Source organism: Castor canadensis, chromosome X (assembly GCF_047511655.1).
Source record: "Castor canadensis chromosome X, mCasCan1.hap1v2, whole genome shotgun sequence".
Lineage (NCBI taxonomy): Eukaryota > Metazoa > Chordata > Mammalia > Rodentia > Castoridae > Castor > Castor canadensis.
The window spans coordinates 43,593,075-43,615,030 of record NC_133405.1 but is presented as its reverse complement, the minus strand read 5'-3'; the positions used below and the strand labels follow the sequence as shown (position 1 = coordinate 43,615,030).

The window sequence follows — 21,956 nt, the reverse complement described above, 5'->3', positions numbered from 1 at the left end:
GCTGCAGAAGTTAAAATAGGGACAGAAATCCACATGAATCAGCTAGGATTCTGCATAGGCAGAGGCAGTAAGACCCGAATTACCAGACCCATGCATAGGGACCTCAATATGATCAAAGTACATTATATGTATGTATGGAAATGTCTGAATGAATTCTCTCCATGCAATTAATATATGCTAATTTTTAAAAAGTGTAGCTCACAAGATCTTTCAATGTCTGAGTTCTGGATGAAGCACCTTGAAGTTCTTTTTTAATAGGCAATCACTTGTCTTTAAGAACTCACTGAATAACAGTGACTTCATGTCACACTTTTCCCTTGATCTGGTATTTTAATTGTGGAGTGTTTGGGGTTGTTTTTGTCTTTTAGATCTATACTCGTTCTGTGGTTGAATCCATTGCTTCACCAGCAGCACCAAATAAAGAAGTCACACCACCTTCTGCTGAGAATGCCAATTCCAGTACTTTGTATAGGAATACAGATCGTCAAAGGAAAAAATCCAAGATGACAGATGAGGAGATCCTAGAGAAGCTAAGTGAGTGTTTGTGCATCAATACTTTCTTCATGAGGGGGTTTCTTTTTTTAAAATAATTTTATTTCCATATAATCGTTGTACAGGGGGATGCATTTGATACTTCCATATGTGCTTACAATATATCTTAGTTGGATTTACCCCCTCCATCATTCTCCCTCTTCCCCGCTACCCCCTTCAAGGCAATTCCAACAGGTTTTATTCTTCCATTTTCATATATGGATACAAAATACATCCATGAGATTCACCCTTATTCCCCCTTTCCTTGTACCCCCCCTCATTGGTACCAACTCCTGGAAAAGACTTATTTTTCCCTCTTGCCATTCATTTGTTTCACTAAGCATATATTGATTGTCCAAGGGGGTTTTTCCATAGTACTTCAGGTCTGTTTATATCGTGCTTTAATCAAATACTCATTCTGTTTCACCATGCTCTCCTAACATTCAACAGCTTTCTGTATGGTACATTATATTACATTCATATATAGATGGATTATTTGAATATTTTTTATTCTCTAACATTTTCTTTATCATAAGAAGGTTTCTTATAAACCACTTAGAAGGAAATTTGATTATTTAGAAATAAGAATCTGCTTGTATAAACTCTAGGATTTTTGAAATTGTGAGGTGAAAAGTTTGGGATTTACCGTATGTGTCAGATCACTCCCACCCTCACACTCCTACTTTGGTAAAAGTTAAATATTTTTACTTGAAAAAGTCAGTTAAGGTGAAAACTTGACAAAACACATTAAGTAGTAAGTTTTATTTTCAGATTACACTGCCCAAGGGGATAAAATAGTCTGATAAAATATCTTCTGATCATACCTCAGGGGTTCCAACTGACAGATCATGCTAGAAAAGTCAACCTAAATGCCCAGCATAATCAAAGCTTGTGACCTCAGATAATGTAGATGTTTCTCTTAAATGAGGAACATTTCTTTGTGGGGAGGGAGGGAGAACCAGCAAATGCAACCGTTTCCCTTTCACAGTGTCATTAGTGTATACATCCTTTTGTGCACGCACACACAGTTACCCCAGTTTGACAAAATACTCAACATCTAGTTATAGTTAGTTTTCTGGATTATAAAGATAAAAAAAAATATGTTCTCTACTGAAAAGAGTCAAAGGTCTGAGAATCACATATGTTAAACTCATACAGAATGGCTAGATATTAGCAATCAATATCCCCAACTTGACTAAGTCCAACTCATCCTTCAAAACTTTATCCACTTTGAAACAGCCTGGCTTTCCTCTCTCAATTTGCTTTAAGTTTCCCTTTTCTTTCCTATGTTTATATTGTAGTAAAACTTATACTGTACTTGTCTGTTTCCTTTACTACACTATGATCTCAAAGGTAAGGACTGAGTGTTTTTTTTTCCTATAGTCCAGTTCCTAGTAAGTGCCTTTTATATAAAGGTACTCAACAAATGCTCATCAAGGAAGTGAAAAAAATGAACAAACTATAGTGTCTTTACAGAGTTGCTACTTATCTGTTCTATGCAAGAAACTTGGAGGACACAATAGAGAGATAATCTCCCATCATGAAGAAACTTATGATTTTCTTTTTAAGATAAGATTTAATACCATGAGACAATTAGAGAATAAGAGATGATCTCTTTTCATATGTTTTAAAATCTAAAAAACCTGAGAAATTTCAGCTGTAGGTCACAGGAAAGCTCTGCAGAGGTGGTAGTTGGGCTATTTTCCCCTTCAGGGGATTTGACTATGTCTGGACATAGTTTTTATTGTCACAATTCAGACAGTGCTACTGGCATATAATGGATAAAGTCTAGGGATGCTTCTACAATGCACAGGACACCTCATTTCCCTTCTCCTTCATAAGAAAGTATTATTCAGTCCAAAATGTCAATAGTGCTGAAGTTGAAACATTTCAAGCTGGAAATACTTAGACAGGCAGTGGTTGGGGTTGTAGCTGTAAGCGCTCACAACTGGAATGGCCGGAATTCAGCTGACTACATGATTAAATATATGCTTCAAGCACCAGTATCAACCATTTGCTGTAATAGCAACCACAATAATTCACATTTACTGAGCACTTTCTGAGCTGGCCCCTTTATATACATTATTGGTAATTCCTTGGTAGATAAATTTGAATGTCCTCATTTTACAGAACACTAAAAGTAAGTTTTAAAAACCTTAAGTGACCACGTCACCAAACTACTGAGTGGCAGAGCCCTAGTTTGACCTCCTATGTATCTGTATGCATTCAAAGCTTACATTTTTCCATTACCCACTTTGCCTCTGCATATACCAACTCTTCATGTATAGAATGGAAGGAAGAAAAGAAAGAATTGCCTAGATAATTTAAGTTCAGTTATTTAGATTATTGCCTCGGTTTCTTACTTTGTTTTATATATGTACACATGACCTATGAGATACTAGAGTTTTAAAATATAATAGCCTTTCCTTAGAAAGATGGCTATTATTTGGTATGTTTCAAATATCAGATTTATTATAGCAAAAATGCATTTATACCTTTTATATGTTATGTGGGAAGCAAGCATTATTTTTCTGGGCTGAAACCTTGCTTTACTTGCAAACTGCAATGTTGCTGGACCTTTCCAATTTATTTTTTATTCTCTTGTGCACTGAGCAACATGATAAAGAAGGGAAAGCTAATTTTGATTACATTTTTATTAAAAGTTGTTTTTTTTTCTCTTTTGAACTTTATCCTTGGTCCTAGACAGAATGAATATCCCTATAGCCAATGGGCCACCTGTGACTTCCGACCTTGACAGGGACAACCTACAGACAAATGGGGAGGTGCTTGTTTATAACAAGTAGATACAAGCTGAACTGTACTACTAGGTCTGCTGAGTTGAGCTTTCCTGCTCCTGTTCTACCATCACTCTCTCTGTGCCTTCTCTCTGCCATTATACACTGGTAACCATAGACCAGTCATTTAGCTCCACTAAGCCTCAATCTCTTCCCTGTGAAATGGAGATAAAAATCATAACTCTATTCTAGAACTAAGTCTATAGAATGGATTTTAGGAAGCTCAACTATGATTAAGAGGACAGGTATTAAAGTCAGAGAGACCCAGATTCAAATTACAGACTCATTGCTACTAATTATGTCACATTGGCCCAATTATTTAACTTTCCTGGCTTTTTACTTCCTCATCCAAAAGTTGAAATAATAATAGCTCCAGCTTCATAGCATTATGGTAATCAAATGAGAATAATGCATGTAAAAACATCAGCAAATGTACCTGGCACCCAACAGAGGCTTGATAAATGGTAGTTATTATTATATTACATGAGTATAAAGCCTTAATAAGATAACTTAATGGGACAAGATCTGAAATGAGTTGTAACTAGGCCTGAATCATAGATACAGCCTAGCTGTGTGTCCTTAGGCAAGTTTCTTAACCTCTCTGAACTTCAGATTCTTCATCTGAAAAATGGAAATAATAGTACTCAGATAATAAGAGTTTTGTGAAGACTAAATGAATTAAAGTATGTAAGACATCTAGTACAATAGTGTACATTATTATACAATAGTTTAAAATTATTACACTATTTTTATAAAATAAGAGTGACCATATTTTTCAGTACAAAAAGTGGAGGCATAGAGTCTTACAATTGGACAGAATGAAACCAAGAATAATCTCACAGATATGGTCCCCATATAGTAATCATTAAGAACTTTGGAATCAGGGGTGCCATTGGACCTTGGGGAAGGAGTAGAGCATCCTGTGCTAAGAGACAAAGGAGAGGGGGAAAGGAGGCAGGGAAGTAGAGGGATGGCCAGCAACCAACACCAAAGTGGACCCCCCAAGCATGAGAAAGAGGAAATGGTAGCCTCTACTTAATCGTCTTCATCTTGAACCTCAGGGATCCAATTGCTAGGAGGTGGGTAGCCCAAACCACAAAGCCATCAGACTATTCATCTTCCACACAGATACTGACCATGGGGGCCAGACCAAGGGATCATTAATGGCTGAAATGATCCTCTTTCAGTTTTACACAGACAGATAGCCTAGGTCTGGCTTGTTCATTGTGGTCTCTCTGGATCTGTTGGAAAATAAAGAAACCCCTACATGTTAGTGAAAATTTTCAAAAGATGCTGACTGTCAGCAAAATTGTGCAATACAGAAAATTTGTCTTCACCCTCCTCCTCTATGGCCCCACAATCACTACTCCTGTTCCTCTCCTCCCCCTAGCATTCTCCACTCAAACTCTTCTTCTAATTCACTGTCAGATAGAACACTGTGTGTGATATTAACTTAGAGAATGATTTTACTTTTGCTCAGGAATCAAAACCTTCATTATGCTAAAGGGATAATCTTTTAATGGTGGGAGTTTGGTTTAACTTAGTATGCCAGAGAATATACTGGTGGCTTACAGAACAAATCCTAGTGTTTTCAAATACTAGTATTTAGTGATTTGTTAAAACCTTGTACTTTAAAATGAATAATTTGTTTTTTATTTAGAAAATTGTTCTAGTAGGAAATTATTTTGATGTTGTTATCCTTTATATTCCTTTTGCTTTTGCTTTGATGATTTTTCACTTTTCTCTGTATTGTGTCAGAATGTCTTTTCTGTAATTTCTAAAAGCAAATTATAATGGCTCTGATGAAAGAGATCACTTGAAAGGCTTGTTTTATGACTGGGAGTTGTAAAAAAGACCTTCTGTACACTTGCCTAATATCAGTAGGTGGCAGCACATACTCTCCCGTGAAGGCTAATGGAGGTGGGGACGCCATTTTAACTGAGTAACAGTTCAATTCAGAAGCTGAATCTCATCAAAATGGTTGCCTTTTGGTAATCTTCATGAAAGGATTTATTTCCATTTTTTTAAACCCACATACCATGGAAATAAATGGTTGAATAATTTACTACCATAACGGAACCCTGCCAATAGGAATTGGTCATAATTCAGAAAGTGGCTTGGGCTGAGTCTTATTTGCTTTTGATCAGTCTATGGAAAAGAGTTTGCTCAGCAACTTAACAGTAAAGCTTTCTTAGAAAACTATAAACTGCCTAATACGACTATGGTTTCAAGTGACTTTAAAAATCATCATTTTATTTAAAAAAAGATCCAGGTGCTTATCTATTTATAACTGATTTCAAGAAGGATGACTTTTGGTAGTGTAGGAATCTGTTAGGCAATTTGAAAAACAGAATAGCAACTCAGAAATTGCTAAGGTGGTAGAATTCTATATCTATAGCTTAAATAAAATATATTCTTCAACCCTTCTTAAACCATGGGGAATTTACAAAAGGAAATGCCTAATTTTATTTGAGTTTAATTCAACAAACATTACTGAGTACTCTATATATTTCATATACAGCATTTGTGTGAGTACACACTGAGGCTTTATAGGCAAATAAGACGTGGCTCTTGTCCTTAAGACACAGTCTAAAAGGGACTGTCAAACTGACAGGTGTATAATCCATTAAGGACAGAGGAAGACAGCAAGAGCATAAGAGAGAGAAAAAAACAATATAATAGCACAGAGAAAGGAAGTTATTAACTTTATTCACAGGGATCAGGGAAGGCTTCCTAGAAGAGGCAGTATCTGAGTTTTGAAAGATGAACGGGAGGTTGCCACAGAGAAAATGTAGGAAAGCATGTCACATGAAGAAGACTTAAAGGCACATTTGTAGGAATTCGAACTTATTTACTGTTACTTAAATGATCAATGGTGGAGAGTTTTAATGGAGTTGTAGTAGAAGTACCTAAACTTTTAAGGAGGAGTTGGTTATGAATTACAATTAGTTTGCTATAGTCACAGCATAAGGTTCTAGTGTTGAAAGCTAAGGTGCAGAATCAAGCAGGAGTGAGATTGTGAGGAACTTGCATTCCATGCCAAGGACTTTGGACCTTACTCTATAGGTACCATCAGGAACCATCAGGATATCCTGAAGCAGAGAATTACATGGTTGAACCAGTTCTTTACTTGGAGCATCCTGGGATAGGTATGGAGGATAGACAGGATTAGGTAGAGGTGGAAATAGTAACTCCAGTTAAAAGGCTATTGGAAGAGCCCAGGCAAAGGATCATAAGAACCCAACTAAAGCTGTAATAAGGAAGGGACACATTCAAAAGTGGTCTCAGAAGTAAACAGCTACAGAGCCAGGACTCAGTAGACAACTACCTGTTGGAAGTCAAGGTCAGGGATGGGTCAAAGATGATTCCAGGATTTCTGACCTGGCTACTTAGTGAATGGGGATGAACAGTACCACTGAGATGGGAAATACAAGAGAAAATGTATTATAACTACTCATCTATTAGCTAAGACTTATTTAATCTCATTGAAATGTGGACTTCTGTTACAGAAAAAGATGAAAAAGCAATGAAGACTCCTCAAGAATCTGATGAATAATCCATGATTGAAGCAGATTTAGTTGATTATCTTTCTATTATTAAGACTTAATGAAGTTGTCAAGTTGTCCACTAACCCAGAAAATAGATCTTTGTTTAATTTCACATGAGGTATTATCTGTAGTACACTGTAGAGCATTTGAATGCATATTTTTCTTGTTCTCTTCACTTAGTCGACAAATATTTGTTCAGTGGCAGTTCAGTGCTGTAGGCACTAAAATTAAAGGATGAAAAACCAAGTTTCCTGACCTCAAGAAAAAGCATGTAAGTTTCATTAGAGGGATCAAAAGAAGACTTCAGAAAGGAGGGTGCTTTCAGATTATATTTAGATGATAATTAGGAATTCATGAGTTAGATAGAAAAATGAATGGGAAAAGCATATGCAAAGACTAGGCACTAAGTCTAAAGTAGGAGGGATGGAGAGAGAGCATAATAATACTATCAACTTAGACTGGTTAGGCAGATGGTGCTGGGGGGGGCAGGTGAATGGCCTTCTGTGCTCAACTAAGGAATATGACCTTGATTCTGTAGTGAGGAGGAACTTTTGAGAGATGGTTCAAGGATGCTTTGGGAAACTGAGGAAGAATGACAGTAACTGCTGACAGGTACAAGGTTTCTTTGTAGAATAATGAATTTTAAAAAATTAAATCATGATGATGTTTATATAAATCTGTAAATATATTGAAAACTATTGAACTGTACACTTTAAATGAGTGAACATTATGGAATGTAAATTATATGTCAATGATGTGGGTCAAATGTTTGGATCACTAGATAAAACTTTTTCATTAGACTCATCCCTCTTCAACATTGCCCTCAGCACACAACTTGGTGCATAGTAATTAATAGATATTTGTCCTGTAGAATTGAATGTAATCTAGTACTCAACTTTATCACAATTCAGAGAAGATGGTGATTTTATTAAATCATCTATACAAATTCCTGGATGTTTTAATCTCCTAATCTATGTTATCACTCCTTTTTACAAATGTTGGGTTGTAATCAGTCCTTTTTTATTTCTCAAACATCATCAATTTTTCATATAAGCAACATGAATTATTATTACCACATTCATAAATATATTACATTTTAATTTTTAAACCGAAAAGTAACAATTCTAATCATGTGGGAGTATTTGTCTAATTTTGTATTGATCATTGACTTTGCTAGGTTGATTTTCATTACTAAAGGGAAATAAGTCAGGTGCCATTGGCTCACACCTGTAATCCTAGCTATTGGGAGGATGAAATTGGCAGTATCATTGTTCAAGGCCAGCCTGGGCAAATAGTTCAGGAGACCCCATCTCCAAAATAACCATACCAAAATGAACTGGAGGTGTGGCTCAAGTGGTAGAATGCCTGCTTTGTAAGTGTGAAGTCCTGACTTCAAACCTTAGTCATTCAAAAGAAAATAATAATAAAGAGAAAGAAATAAATCAATTTCAATCTCTTCTCTCTCTCTCTCTTTCTCTCTCTCTCGCTCTCTCTCCTTCTTCCTTCCCTCTCCCTCCCTCCATCCCCTTACCTGTTTCTCAGGAAGCATCGTGAGTGTTGGGGATCCAAAGAAAAAATATACAAGATTTGAAAAAATTGGTCAAGGGTAAGTGATGGTTATTTGAAATATCAAAAGATGAACAACAATGTACATTAAAGCTCAATAACTGCTTGGAATCCTGGTTATTTGCGCTTCTCATTTGTTTTGCATTCTCAGTATTAGCCTTTCCAGTTGGCATGCTGATTAATTAACCTAGGAACACATTCTGCTGGAATCTTCACTATCATTGAACTGAAAGGGAATTTTGTTTTCTTGTGGTACTGGGGATCAAACCAAGGGCATTGCATAAGCTAGGCAAGTGCTCTACCACTGAGCTACATCCCCACCTTCTGACAGTGAGTTTTATAGGGATGTTTTGATCCCCATATTGTTAGAAGATTCAAACGGATTCATCTAAAAACAGAGTTACAGGAACAGCTAGTTTATATGAATATCTCTTTATCCTGTTCCCCTCCATCAATATGGACAGCATACTTAAGTTCTTATTTATTTGTCAAATAGGAAAGTGCCAGAATGAGGGTGGTGAAAATCTATTGAATGGTCTTGAGGTAGGTGGAGTTAACTGAGTTTGGGGGAAACAGATCAATAATCCCTAAGTGAGACAAGCATACATCATTTTCACCCAGTTATTTGTTAAAGATAAAGGTCCCCAGATCCCACTGCCAGAGATTTATTCAGAAGTCTACCATAAACTCCAGTAATTAGAACTTTGCAAAAGTTCCTCAGATCATCCTAGTCATCGACTAGACATGTGACCCATGGTGTAAGGTGTAAGATCATTCACTGCAGCTAAAGTTAGGTGTCACCACTTCTGCAAGATAATTATAATTAGGTATATCTCTCAGGCCTCAGTGTGAAACTAAGCCAGAGGGTGAGAGTGGGCAACAGGATTTGAAATGGCTACATTTTGTGTCAAGAGCTGTGCCTTCCCTAGGCCATGTGCAAACCTCAACTCACTTTCTTCATTCCCAAACAGTGAGTACAACAAGATGGGTTGAAAAAAAGCAATATTATATACTAAAGAGGTTCAGAAAACAAAAATTAGCTCTTAGGTTTTACTTTAATGTGTTTGTGTCACTGGTAGAACAGAAAATAAGGGAGAGATATACACTCTACTTGATAATAGCATTCCTGGTCCTCTGTTCAGTGTGGTAGCCATCAGCTATATTTGGCTGTTGAGCACTTGAAATGTTGCTGGTCCAAAATGAGGTGTGCTGCAAGTATAAAATATATGCTTAATTTCAAAAACTTAGTGTGAAAAAAGAATGTACACAATCTCATTGATAAACTATATATTGATTGCATGTTGATATGATAGTATTTTATATATATTGGGTTACATAGAAATATTATTGAAATTAATTTTACTTTTAACAAATCTTTAATTCATCTCTAAGAAATTTAAAATATGGTTCACATAGTACTTTTTATTTTTAAAATATTATTTTTAATGGATACATAATAATCACACATTTATGGTCAGCAATGTGACATTTTGGTATGTGTATACACGTTGCATAATGTTCAGATCAGGGTAAGCATATCTATTTCCCCAAAATGTATCATTTCTTCGTGATAAAAACATTCAAAATCCTTTCCTCTAGCCTTTAAAAACATACATTATCATTATCTATAATACTGTTCAATAGAACATCAGAACTTCTTATGTCTTTCTAACTATATAACTTAGTATTCATTGACCAAACTTTCCCCATCCTTGCCTCTCCCCTACTCTCCCCAGCCTTTGGTAACCACCATGCTACTTTCAACTTCTATAAGATCAAATTTTTTACATTTCACATATGTGTGAGATCATGCAGTACTTGTCTTTCTGTGCCTAGTTTACTTCACTTAACATAATGGTCTACAGTTCTTTTTGCAAATGACAAGATTTCATCCTTTTTGTGGTTGAATACTATTGAATACTGTTCCATTTTATCAATTCATGAGTTGATGAACACATAATTTCATTCCATTTTTTGGCTATTGCAAATAGTGCTACAGTAAACATGACAGGGCACATGGCTATTTGACATACTGATTTCATTTCCTTTGGGTGTTTACCAGTAGTTGTATTGCTGGGTCATATGGTAGATCTATTTTAGGGGAGGTGTTTCCACACTGTGGAACTACCAACAGCGTACCAGAGTTCCCTTTTCTGCACATCCTCAACAGCACTTGTTATCTTTAGTGTTTTTGATAATAGCTATTCTTACTGAGGTGAGGTGATCTCTCATTTTGGTTTTGATTTGTGCTTGCCCTTATGGTTAGTGACACTGAGTATTTTTTTCATGTGCCTGTTGGCCATTTGTATAACTGCTTTTGAGAAATTTCTATTTAGATTTATTGCCCATTGTTAATCAGGGTTTTTGCTACTAGGTTTTTAGAGTCCCTTATATTTTCTGGATATTTATTTATTTATCTATCTATTTGTCTATCTGTTTGTGGTACTAGGAATCGAACCTGGGGCATAATGCATGCTAGGCAAGCACCTTACCACTGAACTACATCCCCAGCCCTAGCCCTTGTCAGATGTATACATTGAAGATATTTTCTACCATTCTGTAGGCAGTGTCTACACTCTCTTTTAGAATGTTTTCTTTGCTGTGGAGAAGCTTTTTAGTATGATGTAATCCCATTCGTCCTATTTTTGCTTTGGTTTATGGCTCACATTATATTTCTAATGGATAGCATTTCTTTAATAGTAGGTTTAAGTAAGGCCTATTTGTTTATTTATTTCTAAGGTGCTTGTATTACAAAGATGTTTTGGAAGAGATGAGAACTGGAGATGTTATGATTTTGTTTTGATTATTCCTTCCCACTGAGCCACAAATAGCATTGAATGTTAAAGGGAAAAAGTTAGCGATGGTTTCAAATATCTCCCAGGTAATGAAGCAAGACTAATTCCTCCAAAAACAAAGATTAGGCCACCAAGTGATTTTGCATACCAAGAAAGTTTCCCCTTTAGCAGTTATTTGTACCTCTGAGTTCTAAAGATGAAAAAGAGAGTAATTTTGATGCATCTTTGTAAAGTCTTACCCTCTAAAATGAAATATCAAAGCAGAAATCCTGCTTGTCACTGCAGAAAATGTCTATTTTCAATTCCCAGTCAGTACATCATTTTAAAGAATGATTGAACCAGCTATTTGTCAGTCATAGGCCCAATAAAAATTTTAATAAGTCTTTAGAGGGTAGGAAGTCTACTTTTTCCTACCTTTCATCTCCTCTAATGTCTAACACAGTGCTTTTGCACTTAATAGGTCCTCAAAAAATTTTTGTATAGTTCTGATCAATAGCCAGGCCAGACTCAAAGATCAACTGTTCCTGTGTCTGCTACCCCCACCTCTCTGGGACTTTCTTTGCCTCAATAAATATTTGTTGGACTAATGAAAATGTTTGTCTTTTTAGCTCATCCTTTCCTCTGTCCTCTTGTCTTTTCATTTGTATAGACATATTGGTTCTGCTTTTTATGTTTCTCTTTCTCTCATTTTTTCAGTGTGTTTTCATCTCTTTGTCTCTTACAATGACTGGTCTTCCTCACCATTCTTCATTCTTTATTCTTTTTTGTGCATGTTGGATTCATCTTTCTAGTACACATTTTCACATACACTCCCAACCCAAATGGTCATATTATAAAATCAAGGTGTATTTTTTTTTTGCAAAATTAAGATGTGTTTTAAAAATATCTTTTAAGGTATAAGTTAGTAACTTAAATCTGTTTACTGGAATTTTATCACTTAATGGAGCCATTTAACCTTTCTCTTAGTTCACTGTATGCTCTCTGTTCTTAAGTTTTGAGTGAATGAGCAAAATATTTCTTTCTCTCTAGATAAATATCCCACTGATATTAACTTTGGTTTTAATTAAATGGCTCTCAACTGATTTTTGCATGAATTATTGGCCTAAGCTAGGCAAACTAGTTTCTCCTCTCAATATATAGAACTTTTATTTTCTTTTCATTAAGTCTGGGTTTTTTTGTTGTTTTGCTTAACCTATTAATCTGCTGACATTGGTGCTAGGAATAATCAGCCCCAGTATTCCATTTTCAGCTTCAGGGAGCACAACAGCACACTCTTGGGATCTGGATTTGAGAAAAACCTCTTCATTAATCACCCTCATCTACTTGGAAAACTAAATTTTTCCAGTATGGGTTTCTGCCATCCTAGCTTTCAGGCCTGAGGCCAGAGAATTAGGCTCCATCACCCATAAATCATGTTCAGAATTTAATGTCTAATAATTTGAGACCATAACTGTAAACCTAAGGCTAAAAATATTATTTCACCAAGTTTGCTATGAAAAACGTTCTGTAATTGGCCACCAAATCCAGACATTTTGAGTAGATGGGTGAAAGGGAGGGGGGAGGAAGGAAGGAAGGAAGGAAGGAAGGAAGGAAGGAAGGAAGGAAGGAAGGAAGGAAGGAAAGAAGGAAGGAAGGAAGGAAGGAAGGGAGGGAGGGAGGAGGGAGGGATTGGTTCTCCCCCAAATTATTATTAACTCAGTAACATGAGTTTGTCAGAGACATAGCTGGTGGAAAGTAAAAGAACCTGCACGCTCTAGAATAGTTATGTAAAAGAACTTGTTCAGTGAATGGGGTAGTGTAAAGCAACAAAAGCAAATATTTTCAGTCAACAGTTATCACTGGCAAACCTGTATAATTCCTGAATAAGCAGTAGCTATGTAACAGAGGCTTGAATTTACTAACGGTGGCATGTGTCCTCACATATTTCTCACTAATGTATTTGAATTCATTTTATGGCTTTTCCTTAGATGAAAAAGCACTGAAAAATAGACTTCATTTTTCTATTATATTCATATTGTCTTTTCACCAATATAATGGAAAAAAATTTTGTAAAGAAGCAGCTCAGAAGAGATGGTTTAGACCCAGTTTAACTAATATCTTTTTTAATTTAATGAAATACTATTGAGTGCGCACTATCTGTATTGCAGAGTAGTAGATAAGAACTAGGTTCTAGGAGTCCATAGTGGCCTCTATATTCCTTGTCCCTCTGGCAAAAAAGAAAAAAAGGAGATTTACATCAAGAAATAGACAGATGATGGTACAGTGCTTGCCTAGCATACACAAGGCCCTGGGTTTGATCCCCAACACTGAAAAAAAAATGGAAGAAATGAGCAGATCCCATACACATGCCTTTCCCCCAACATTTTATCCCCACATTCATCTTCACTGTCATCTTTCCCATGAATAAATACCTCTTTAGCTGCCTAGTCTTAATTGAGCTTTCCTGTCTCATGTTCTTCTAAATCCTGTTGATTACACCTGTATCAGTTTGTATTTACTACTTATATCTTAGTTCATCTTAAGACTGTGAAGACCACAGAGGAATAAAGTGAGAATTTTTAGAAAAAGTGAAGAAAAAAGCCATTATTCCAAACTCAGAAGGCTGTGGGCGAATTATTTAAGCATGAGCTTTCTCATTCATAGTAAAGTAGAATGCATATAACTCGTAAGGTTGTGAAAAGTAAATAAGAGAGGGCATTTAAAGTGCTTAGCACAGTGCATGGCACATTTAAGTAGTCAGTCACTGCTAATTATTATTAGGTATAAAAAAACCCCACCAATAGTGTTAGTATTATACAGAAGCAGAATGCAATAAGTATTATAAGGGGATAGAGAGTTGGGGCAAATGATTTACAACCAGGGAGGGGGTATAAAGAAGGATTTGTAGAGAAGAATGCATTTCGTTTGTGACCTGAAAAGCTGTAAGAACTTAATGATTAATATTTTCAGTCAACAGTTATCACTGGCAAGCCTGTATAATTCCTGAATAAGCAGTAGCTATGTAACAGAGGCTTGAATTTACTAACGGTGGCATGTGTCCTCACATATTTCTCACTAATGTATTTGAATTCATTTTATGGCTTTTCCTTAGATGAAAAAGCACTGAAAAATAGACCTTATTTTTCTATTATATTCATATAATAGAAATATACTCATATTAATGAGTAGAGATTGTGGGGAGGTTCATTTGAATGAATTGAATAAATATTTACTTTCCAATATATGTTTCTTTCACTTTGGTATCCGTAGGTCTGCAACAGTGTCTGCCATAAATAAGTATTTGTTGACTCCTCATCGAAAAGACCAAAAGAATGAAATCAATAGTGTCAGTTCTAGTGACAGTCAAAGATCCAGTGTGGCAGGACAGTTAACAGGAAAAAAAATGGCATGTGTTATGAAACAAATTGAGAGATACAGGCTACACTGTGTGTATTAATCACCTTTTTTCACTGTGACAAAATACCTGACATAAACCACTTAAAGGGAAGAAGGCTTTATTTTGGCTTATGGTTTCAGAGGCTTCTGTCCATGGCCAGCTGGCTCCATTGCTCTTACGTGTATGGTGAAGCAGAAATCATGGTAGAAGGGCGTGGTGGGTAAAAGCTGCTCACGTCATGGCAGCCAAGAAGCAGAGAGCGTGACAGGAAGGGTCTGGGGGATAAGACATACCTTTCAATGGCACATCCCCAGTGACCTACTTCTTCCCTCCAAGCCCTACCTCCTAAAAGCCTATTCAGCTATGAAGTCATCTTTTCTGTTTTGTGCCTGTGTTTTACAGATGGTTATATATAACTTCCTCATTCTTTTAAACATATGCACAGTGTTTTGTTGTTTGAATGAATGATAATTTATTTAATCATGCCCCCATTGATGGATATTTAATTTGTTTCTGACATTTTGCTATTATAAACAAGACTTCAGTGACAATCATTATAATTAATTCATTTCATCCCTATGAAAATTTAACATTAGAAGAAATTCCTAATAGTGGAATTTTTACATGAAAGGATATGTGCATTTTTAATTTCCTAGTTTCCCTCCACAGAGGTTGTTCCATTTTCTAGTCTATCAACAAGGTATGAGCATGCCTCTTTGCTTACATCCTTGCCAGCACAGCTGTATTTGTTTTTTTGGGATTATAGTACTACAATAAAAACCCATACCCATAGAGGTTTTAAAACAGAAAATGCATAAGAAAAGAACTCTAACAGTTGAAAATGTGTGGCAAAACAAAAGATTATCCTGAAGAATTCATTGGCCAATGTAGTATGGTTCTACCATATGTATATGATGCGGAAGTATTGTGTCATATGTCCATACAAATTAATCAGCCATGCAAGTGACGGTGGGAACATTTCTTGAAACCATTTTCCTCTTAGACAAAGTTATACAACCGGTCAAAGGAATTTTTTGTAACATTTGGGTCTTTGCCAGTCATATCATTATAGAGAATAACAATATGATCAATTTGTTGATAATTGCAAACAAGCTTTACTACTAGCTCATGTGGAATCAAACTCTCAATCCCTGTCCCTCTAAATTAATTTTAATTTTAAGGCTAGAGCAAGTAAATGTATCATGCTAGGTATTTTTTAGATTTATTCCTGCTACTCAATGAGGAGCCCCTTTCTTATGCTAACATAAACTTTCCATGTTGAAGATAAATAGTTCTGAATCTTAATTTCTTAAAGGATTTGATGAATGACAGCTTGGTTTAGAGAGCTTGGCAAAGCAATGTACAGCACAGAACTCAAGGAAAAGTGCTAAGTGTAAAACCTGACTTGCTTTTTACTTGTTGTTGTTCAGGAAACCATGGGCAAGAGCAGAAACTGGTGTCTAGTGTGCTTACAGAAGTTCTTCTTTGGGTAGAACCAACCACTCCAAAAGTATTTGCTTCCTCTTTGTATCTATTTTGAGCCACAAGGTAGGAACCTACTAGGAAGCACTAAATAGATGTAGTCTCTGCTTTATAATAGGCTTTGTCATGTGGGAGATTGGAAATGCATTAGCATTTGTGAAGAACAGTGTTTATGGAGCAATGGAAGATGCCCTTTATTCTACTTAATTCTCCTAAATGCCCTGTGTTATGTGCTGTCCCTTATAAAGAAAGATGATGCCACTCAATCAGCCACCATTAGCAGACTTTGTACTTTAAGCTGTTTTTTTTCCTCCATCCATAGTAGTGAGCATGTATTAAGCCACCTTCCCCCCTTTCCTCTTGTAACCAGTGGTGCACACTATGAAGCAGCTGCTTAGACTTCATGTTGGATTGAGTAGCTGATTTATCTGGTCTTTCCAGGGATTAAGCTTTGTAACTGTGGACTTATTATCACTAGACTATAACCCACTGAGCTCTTTGGCCTCGCACCCATAATGTGTAACAGCTCTATTTAAAAGTATATGACCATGAATGCTCTGGAAGAAGTCATGCCTTAGCCAAAGAACAGAAAATTCCACCATTAAAACTTAAAATCCTACTAATTAAAGATTATATCATCTGGCCCTGGCTGCATTCTGTGTACTTATATGGTGGGGTGACATGATTTTTACGTAATTTTACTTTTTACCTTAGAGATAAATTTTTGAGAAATGAATTACAAAAATTCATTTCTGGTGCTCTTTTTGGAAATGTTATTATGTACAATGGTAACAGCATTTGTTGCCATTTCTGAGCCCTAAAGGATACTCAGGTCAGTTAAGAACTTAATCTCCACTTAGGATGATTATTTTTTACATCTACTTTTAGGTCTCAAAAAAGCAAGCAAGCAAATATATGATAGTGTCGAGCAACATACATATCTGTATATTTATGTCAAGTACATTAATATAGAGAGACAGTTTCTAGATAAAGTCTGCAAGTAATAACTTTCTTAAATTTTCAGCAGAAGATAAAGCCCAATTCTAAAAACTAACTCCAGATCTAGTCCAGTTTCAGACATATGGCAAATCTTAATTAAGTCAGCACAGGAAAGCCACCTTGAATGGTTATGTCAAAAGAATCAAAAGAATGTCAAAAGAATCCTGGGACAAACTAAATGACTTAAAAGTGGCATGTGGACTAAGTAAGCAAAAATTAAGAGGCAAGATAATATTTAGGGAAGGCAGCTTACTATAACAGATACAAATGTCAGCTTTGGGAAGTACCACACTTTCACCTAGCGTTCATGAAAAATGCTAAAGATCTATTAAAAATATGACATGATAGTTAAGAGCATGAGCTATGGAATTAAATAATGGGTTTTCTTTTCTTTTCTTTTTTGGCAGTACTTGGGTTTGAACTCAGAGCCTCCCACTTGTTAGGCAGGCATGTTACCACTTTAGCTATGTCCCCAGCCCTTTTTTCTTTGGTTATTTTTTAAATAGGGTGTCCTGTTTTTGCTCCCCCGGCCTGGAACGTGATCCTTCTATTTATGTATGCCTGTTGCATAGCTGGCGTGACAGGTGTGTGCTACTATGTTCAGCTTACTGGTTTAGAAGGGGTCTTGCTAGCTTTTGCCTGGGCTGTCTTCCAGCTGTGATCTTCCAGATCTTCCCTCCTGAATAGCAGGAATTTACAGGTGTGAGACACTACTCCTGGCGAAACTGATGCATTTTAAAGCTCAGCTGCTGAATAGCTAATCTTGGGCAAGGTACTTACCATTTCTTAATTTCAGTGTACTTACTTGTAAAATGTGGACAATAGGGTTGTATAAGGTGTGCATTAAGCAGGATCATCCATTTACAGAGAGATAGAAGAGAGAAAAGTCTTAAGTTATATAGCCTTTTCTAGCTGCAGCAGCAGCAGTAGAAGAGAAGATGTAAAAAAAAAATCATGATAAATTGGGATTAAATTCCTGACTGTGACCTCATTAGCATCATATTTATACCTGTAAGACCTTAAATGGAACATCACCAGTCTTTTAGGTTCCCTCACTCTATTCCCACCAGATTCACCTTGGACCACATTGAGCCCTCTTGCCTTTTTCCTTTTTTCCCCAGTCCATGAGGTTCTCCAAGCCTCACTTTGCCCTTCTTTCCCTTCTGTAATGCATTTCCATGCTGAAATCAAAGTGACTTATCTAAACTATTAGTCCTACAGTGTTGCTACTCTGGCAGCTATTCAGGATCATGGTTTGGCATTGGCTTTTAGCAGGAAACATCAAAACATGATGAAGATTGCTGATAATTAAACTGACTTGTCTTGTGAGGAAAAGGGAGAAATAGTGAATTGTTTGCTTCTTTCTAGACCCTTTGGGCTAGATGCCAATGTTTCCATTTGAGGATTATGCACTTGGCCATGTCAGAGACTGTTGATAAAGCATCTACTGTGATGCCAAGAACTCAGCAAGTGCTTCTCATCACAGTGTAATTGATGATGCAGCCCAGTGGTTGAGCAATCTGTTGGTTTAATATTCTTCACCCATAGTGTAGGTTAACTGAAAGATCTGTAATTCAGAGTTAGGAGAACTTTGTTACTAGCTGTTTGTAGTGTGCATATCCCTGTCCCACTCTTTGAGCTTCAAATTTCTCATCTGTAATGATATTGAATTGGATAATCTCAGTTTTCCCTTGAGTCCTAAAAATACATATTTTTTTGCACCATCTGAGTAACTGAGATTTTTAAAATTTTATTTTATTTTGTTATTGTGGTACTGGGGGTACATTGTGACATTTACAAAAGTTCTTACAATATTTATAGTTGAATTCACCCCCTCCATCATTCTTTATCCCCCCTTCTCCTGTTCTTGGAATAGTTTCAACAGATCTCATTTTCCATTTACATATATGTGTACATAATATTTCCACCATATTCACCTCCTACACCCTTTCCTTAGATCCTCCCCCCTCCTACTGGTACCAACACCCTAGACAGAACCTGTTTTGCTTTCCTGTTCTCCATTTTTGTAAAAAAAAAAAAAAAAAAAGACGTTTTTGTTTGTTTAAGATAGCTATCCAGGGAGTTTTCTTGTGACATTTCCATGTATGTATCTATTATAACCTGAATTGGTTCATCTCCTCTATTTTTCGCCTTTCTACCATAGTCCCCTTCTTAGGGTGATTTCAACAGGTTTAAAAGCTCTACATTCACTCTTGTACAAGAAGTATATCAACCATATTCACCTTCTTAACTTCTTTCTTTTACCCTTTCCCTCTCGTTATATGAGCTCTCCTTAGCATGACCTGTTTTTCATGTTATTGCTGTATTTGAATTGGGCCTGTATTCCACATATAAGAGAAAACATGCAGCCTTTGGCTTTCTGAACCTGGCTAACTTCACTTAAGATGATGTTGGGACTGAGATTATATACACGTGTTGTTCTCCATACAGCAGTCTGTCTTCAGTAGAACGGAATGGGAGGATAAGAAAGATCAATGTAATTAAGTAGCTAGCATAAAAATCAAATTGACAATGTTGACCATTTTAGCACAACAGCCCCAATATATGAGAAAATTAACAATTTTAACCCTATTTTTATCAGTTTAATTTTTGGCATCCTTACATCCTAAAGTGCTGGAAGATACTGACTTTTAAATTAAGGTGAATTAAAGTTTTATTTTGTAAAAGTATGCATTAAGGTATGTTGATACACCCCAGGATATTGTCATGCTCATCTTTTGAGAATCAGTGGGACCTGTGGTTGGCTTGACCTTGTTTCTTTGAAAGCCTGTATATATACATGTGCTTCAGTTATTATAAGGAGAAGGTTCTCAGTTTTACCCTAAGAATTGCTTCAATTATTTATCTCTGTGAATTCCAGGCTATAAGTAATTTTTACCATTGTACTGTATTAATAGTTTATTTCTTGTACTTTACTAAGCAGGAAATTACATATATAACTGCTTGTTTCAGCTTTTTGATCAGCCTGGTATACAACATAATCTCTCGTTATTATAATACTAGATAAAAGGAAATATATGTGATATTTGAATTAGCTTTATCTTAGGTAAATATTGAATTTCTATTATGAATTTTGCAACATCAAATCTCCTCAAAACTTCCAGATATTTAAAGAGCTTCCTAGTCATCTACAGACTATAGTTGAAGACCTTAATCACTATACTAAAAATAATCAACCAAGAAATACTAGTAATAATGATCAATATTGCTGATATCTACTGGGAAATTACTATTCACCAGGACTATATATATTTTACACATTGTATGCATTTGATTTCTCTTTGATCCTGAGACATGGAGAGGAAATACTTTACACAGGTCACACAACTAGGAAATAGTAGAATTTGAGCCAAGGGATGTTTAGGTGAATGAGAGTGAGGGACACTGCCCTCAGCCCAGCAGTGAGCAATGAAAGTGTGTTAATATGTGAATTTGAAGGAGACTGAGATCTCTTGAAGGAGACAGTCTCACTAAATTGAATCAGAAGTTAACCTTTAATTGTTGGAATAGAACTGGGGTGCACAGAAATGTTAGTTGTCCTAAGATGGGACTGGAGGTAAGGCACTGAACTTTCTTCTACAGGGTGTACCTAAGTTTACACTTTTAATTAAGGGTTCTACAAAGACTGAAAGTTAGGCAACCCAATGAATTCCATCCACCTAACATGTTTGTTTTGCAGATTGTAAGGGCAGTGGGATCATTTAAAAACAGAGAATAGAGGCAAGAGGGAAGGGGAAATGGTCCCACTAAATTTTTCATATAGGAAATGAAGAAAAAAGTTCATTTTTAGATAATAACCAATGCTCTAGAGTTTCTGGGTCTTTAAACCTAAGTGAATTAGGAATCTGTGGTAATTTTATACCTCAGACTGTCCTAAGACCCAGGATATTTGGATTCCAGGATTTGAACACCAATGATTTTAAGACAATAAAATGCTAAACAGAGTAGGGGACCAAAATCCTCCAGGATTTGAAGGGTAAAGCTCCAGAGATGGCAAGCACTAATGCCCCTTGCACTCCAAGTCAATCATAATTACTGCCCCTAGGACAGTAGAAATGGGCTTCAGGGTAGGAGGGACACCAGGAGAAAGGGGAAAGCCACCTGTGCTAGCAATGTGGGCCTCTCTCCCTAGCTTTAATTGGACTAGGTCCCATTTTATTTTTTTTATGTATTGAGAGTTCCTGCATATGATTTCATTTGGTGATGGCCTTCCAAGCAAGATTAAAAGAAGAAAAGGAAAAAATGCAAAAACATTGCCCTAGAGGGAAAAAAGGGATGTGGAATGTGTACAAAATGTTCCAATAGATTGTTCTTAACCGTTGTCCTTTAAAAAATAAAGGCAGATGCTAGCAAGGATGGTTTGGTTGAGAGAACAGTTCAGTGAACCGGTCATCTACTGTGAAACTGACTACAGCAGCAGCAATGAATAACAATCCTTACTTAAGATTGTGCCATTTCATTTGCTTTGTGGAAATCCAATAAGATATGCACTGCTGTTATCTCATTTTCTAGATACTGTCACTCTTTTACATCTGAAGGAGTTACACAAGTGGCCTAAATACATAGGAATAAACAAAATAAAGACATTTAAAAATCATATTTTGCAATGAGATTTAAGTAGTTGCTCAAGGCTTATTGCAGTTGAAATACACACCAGTTTGAGATGATCTGTTCCTTTGAACTCAGAAGGACAAATCACATACTGGCCCCTGAAATCAGGAATGTTTGGTAGCTTATTCCAAGAAGAAAGTATTTTATGCAGATTTAAGGAGAAGAATTATTTTCTTCACAGAAAAGAGAGATCTTCATTGCAATTGCATGCTTGCTTAAAAATATTTTTTAA

General features: G+C 36.1%; 1 protein-coding gene across 10 annotated transcripts in view; it reads left to right on the top strand.

Annotated features, from left to right (window-relative positions):
* Pak3 (p21 (RAC1) activated kinase 3) overlaps window positions 1–21,956 on the top strand; it is a 266,141-nt gene that overhangs the window by 205,423 nt on the left and 38,762 nt on the right. For all 10 annotated transcript variants that reach the window (XM_074063034.1, XM_074063030.1, XM_074063028.1 and 7 more), the window contains 2 exons: window positions 369–534; window positions 8,417–8,480. In XM_074063034.1, the coding sequence (XP_073919135.1) occupies window positions 369–534; window positions 8,417–8,480 (230 nt within the window). The remainder of the gene's footprint in view (window positions 1–368; window positions 535–8,416; window positions 8,481–21,956) is intronic.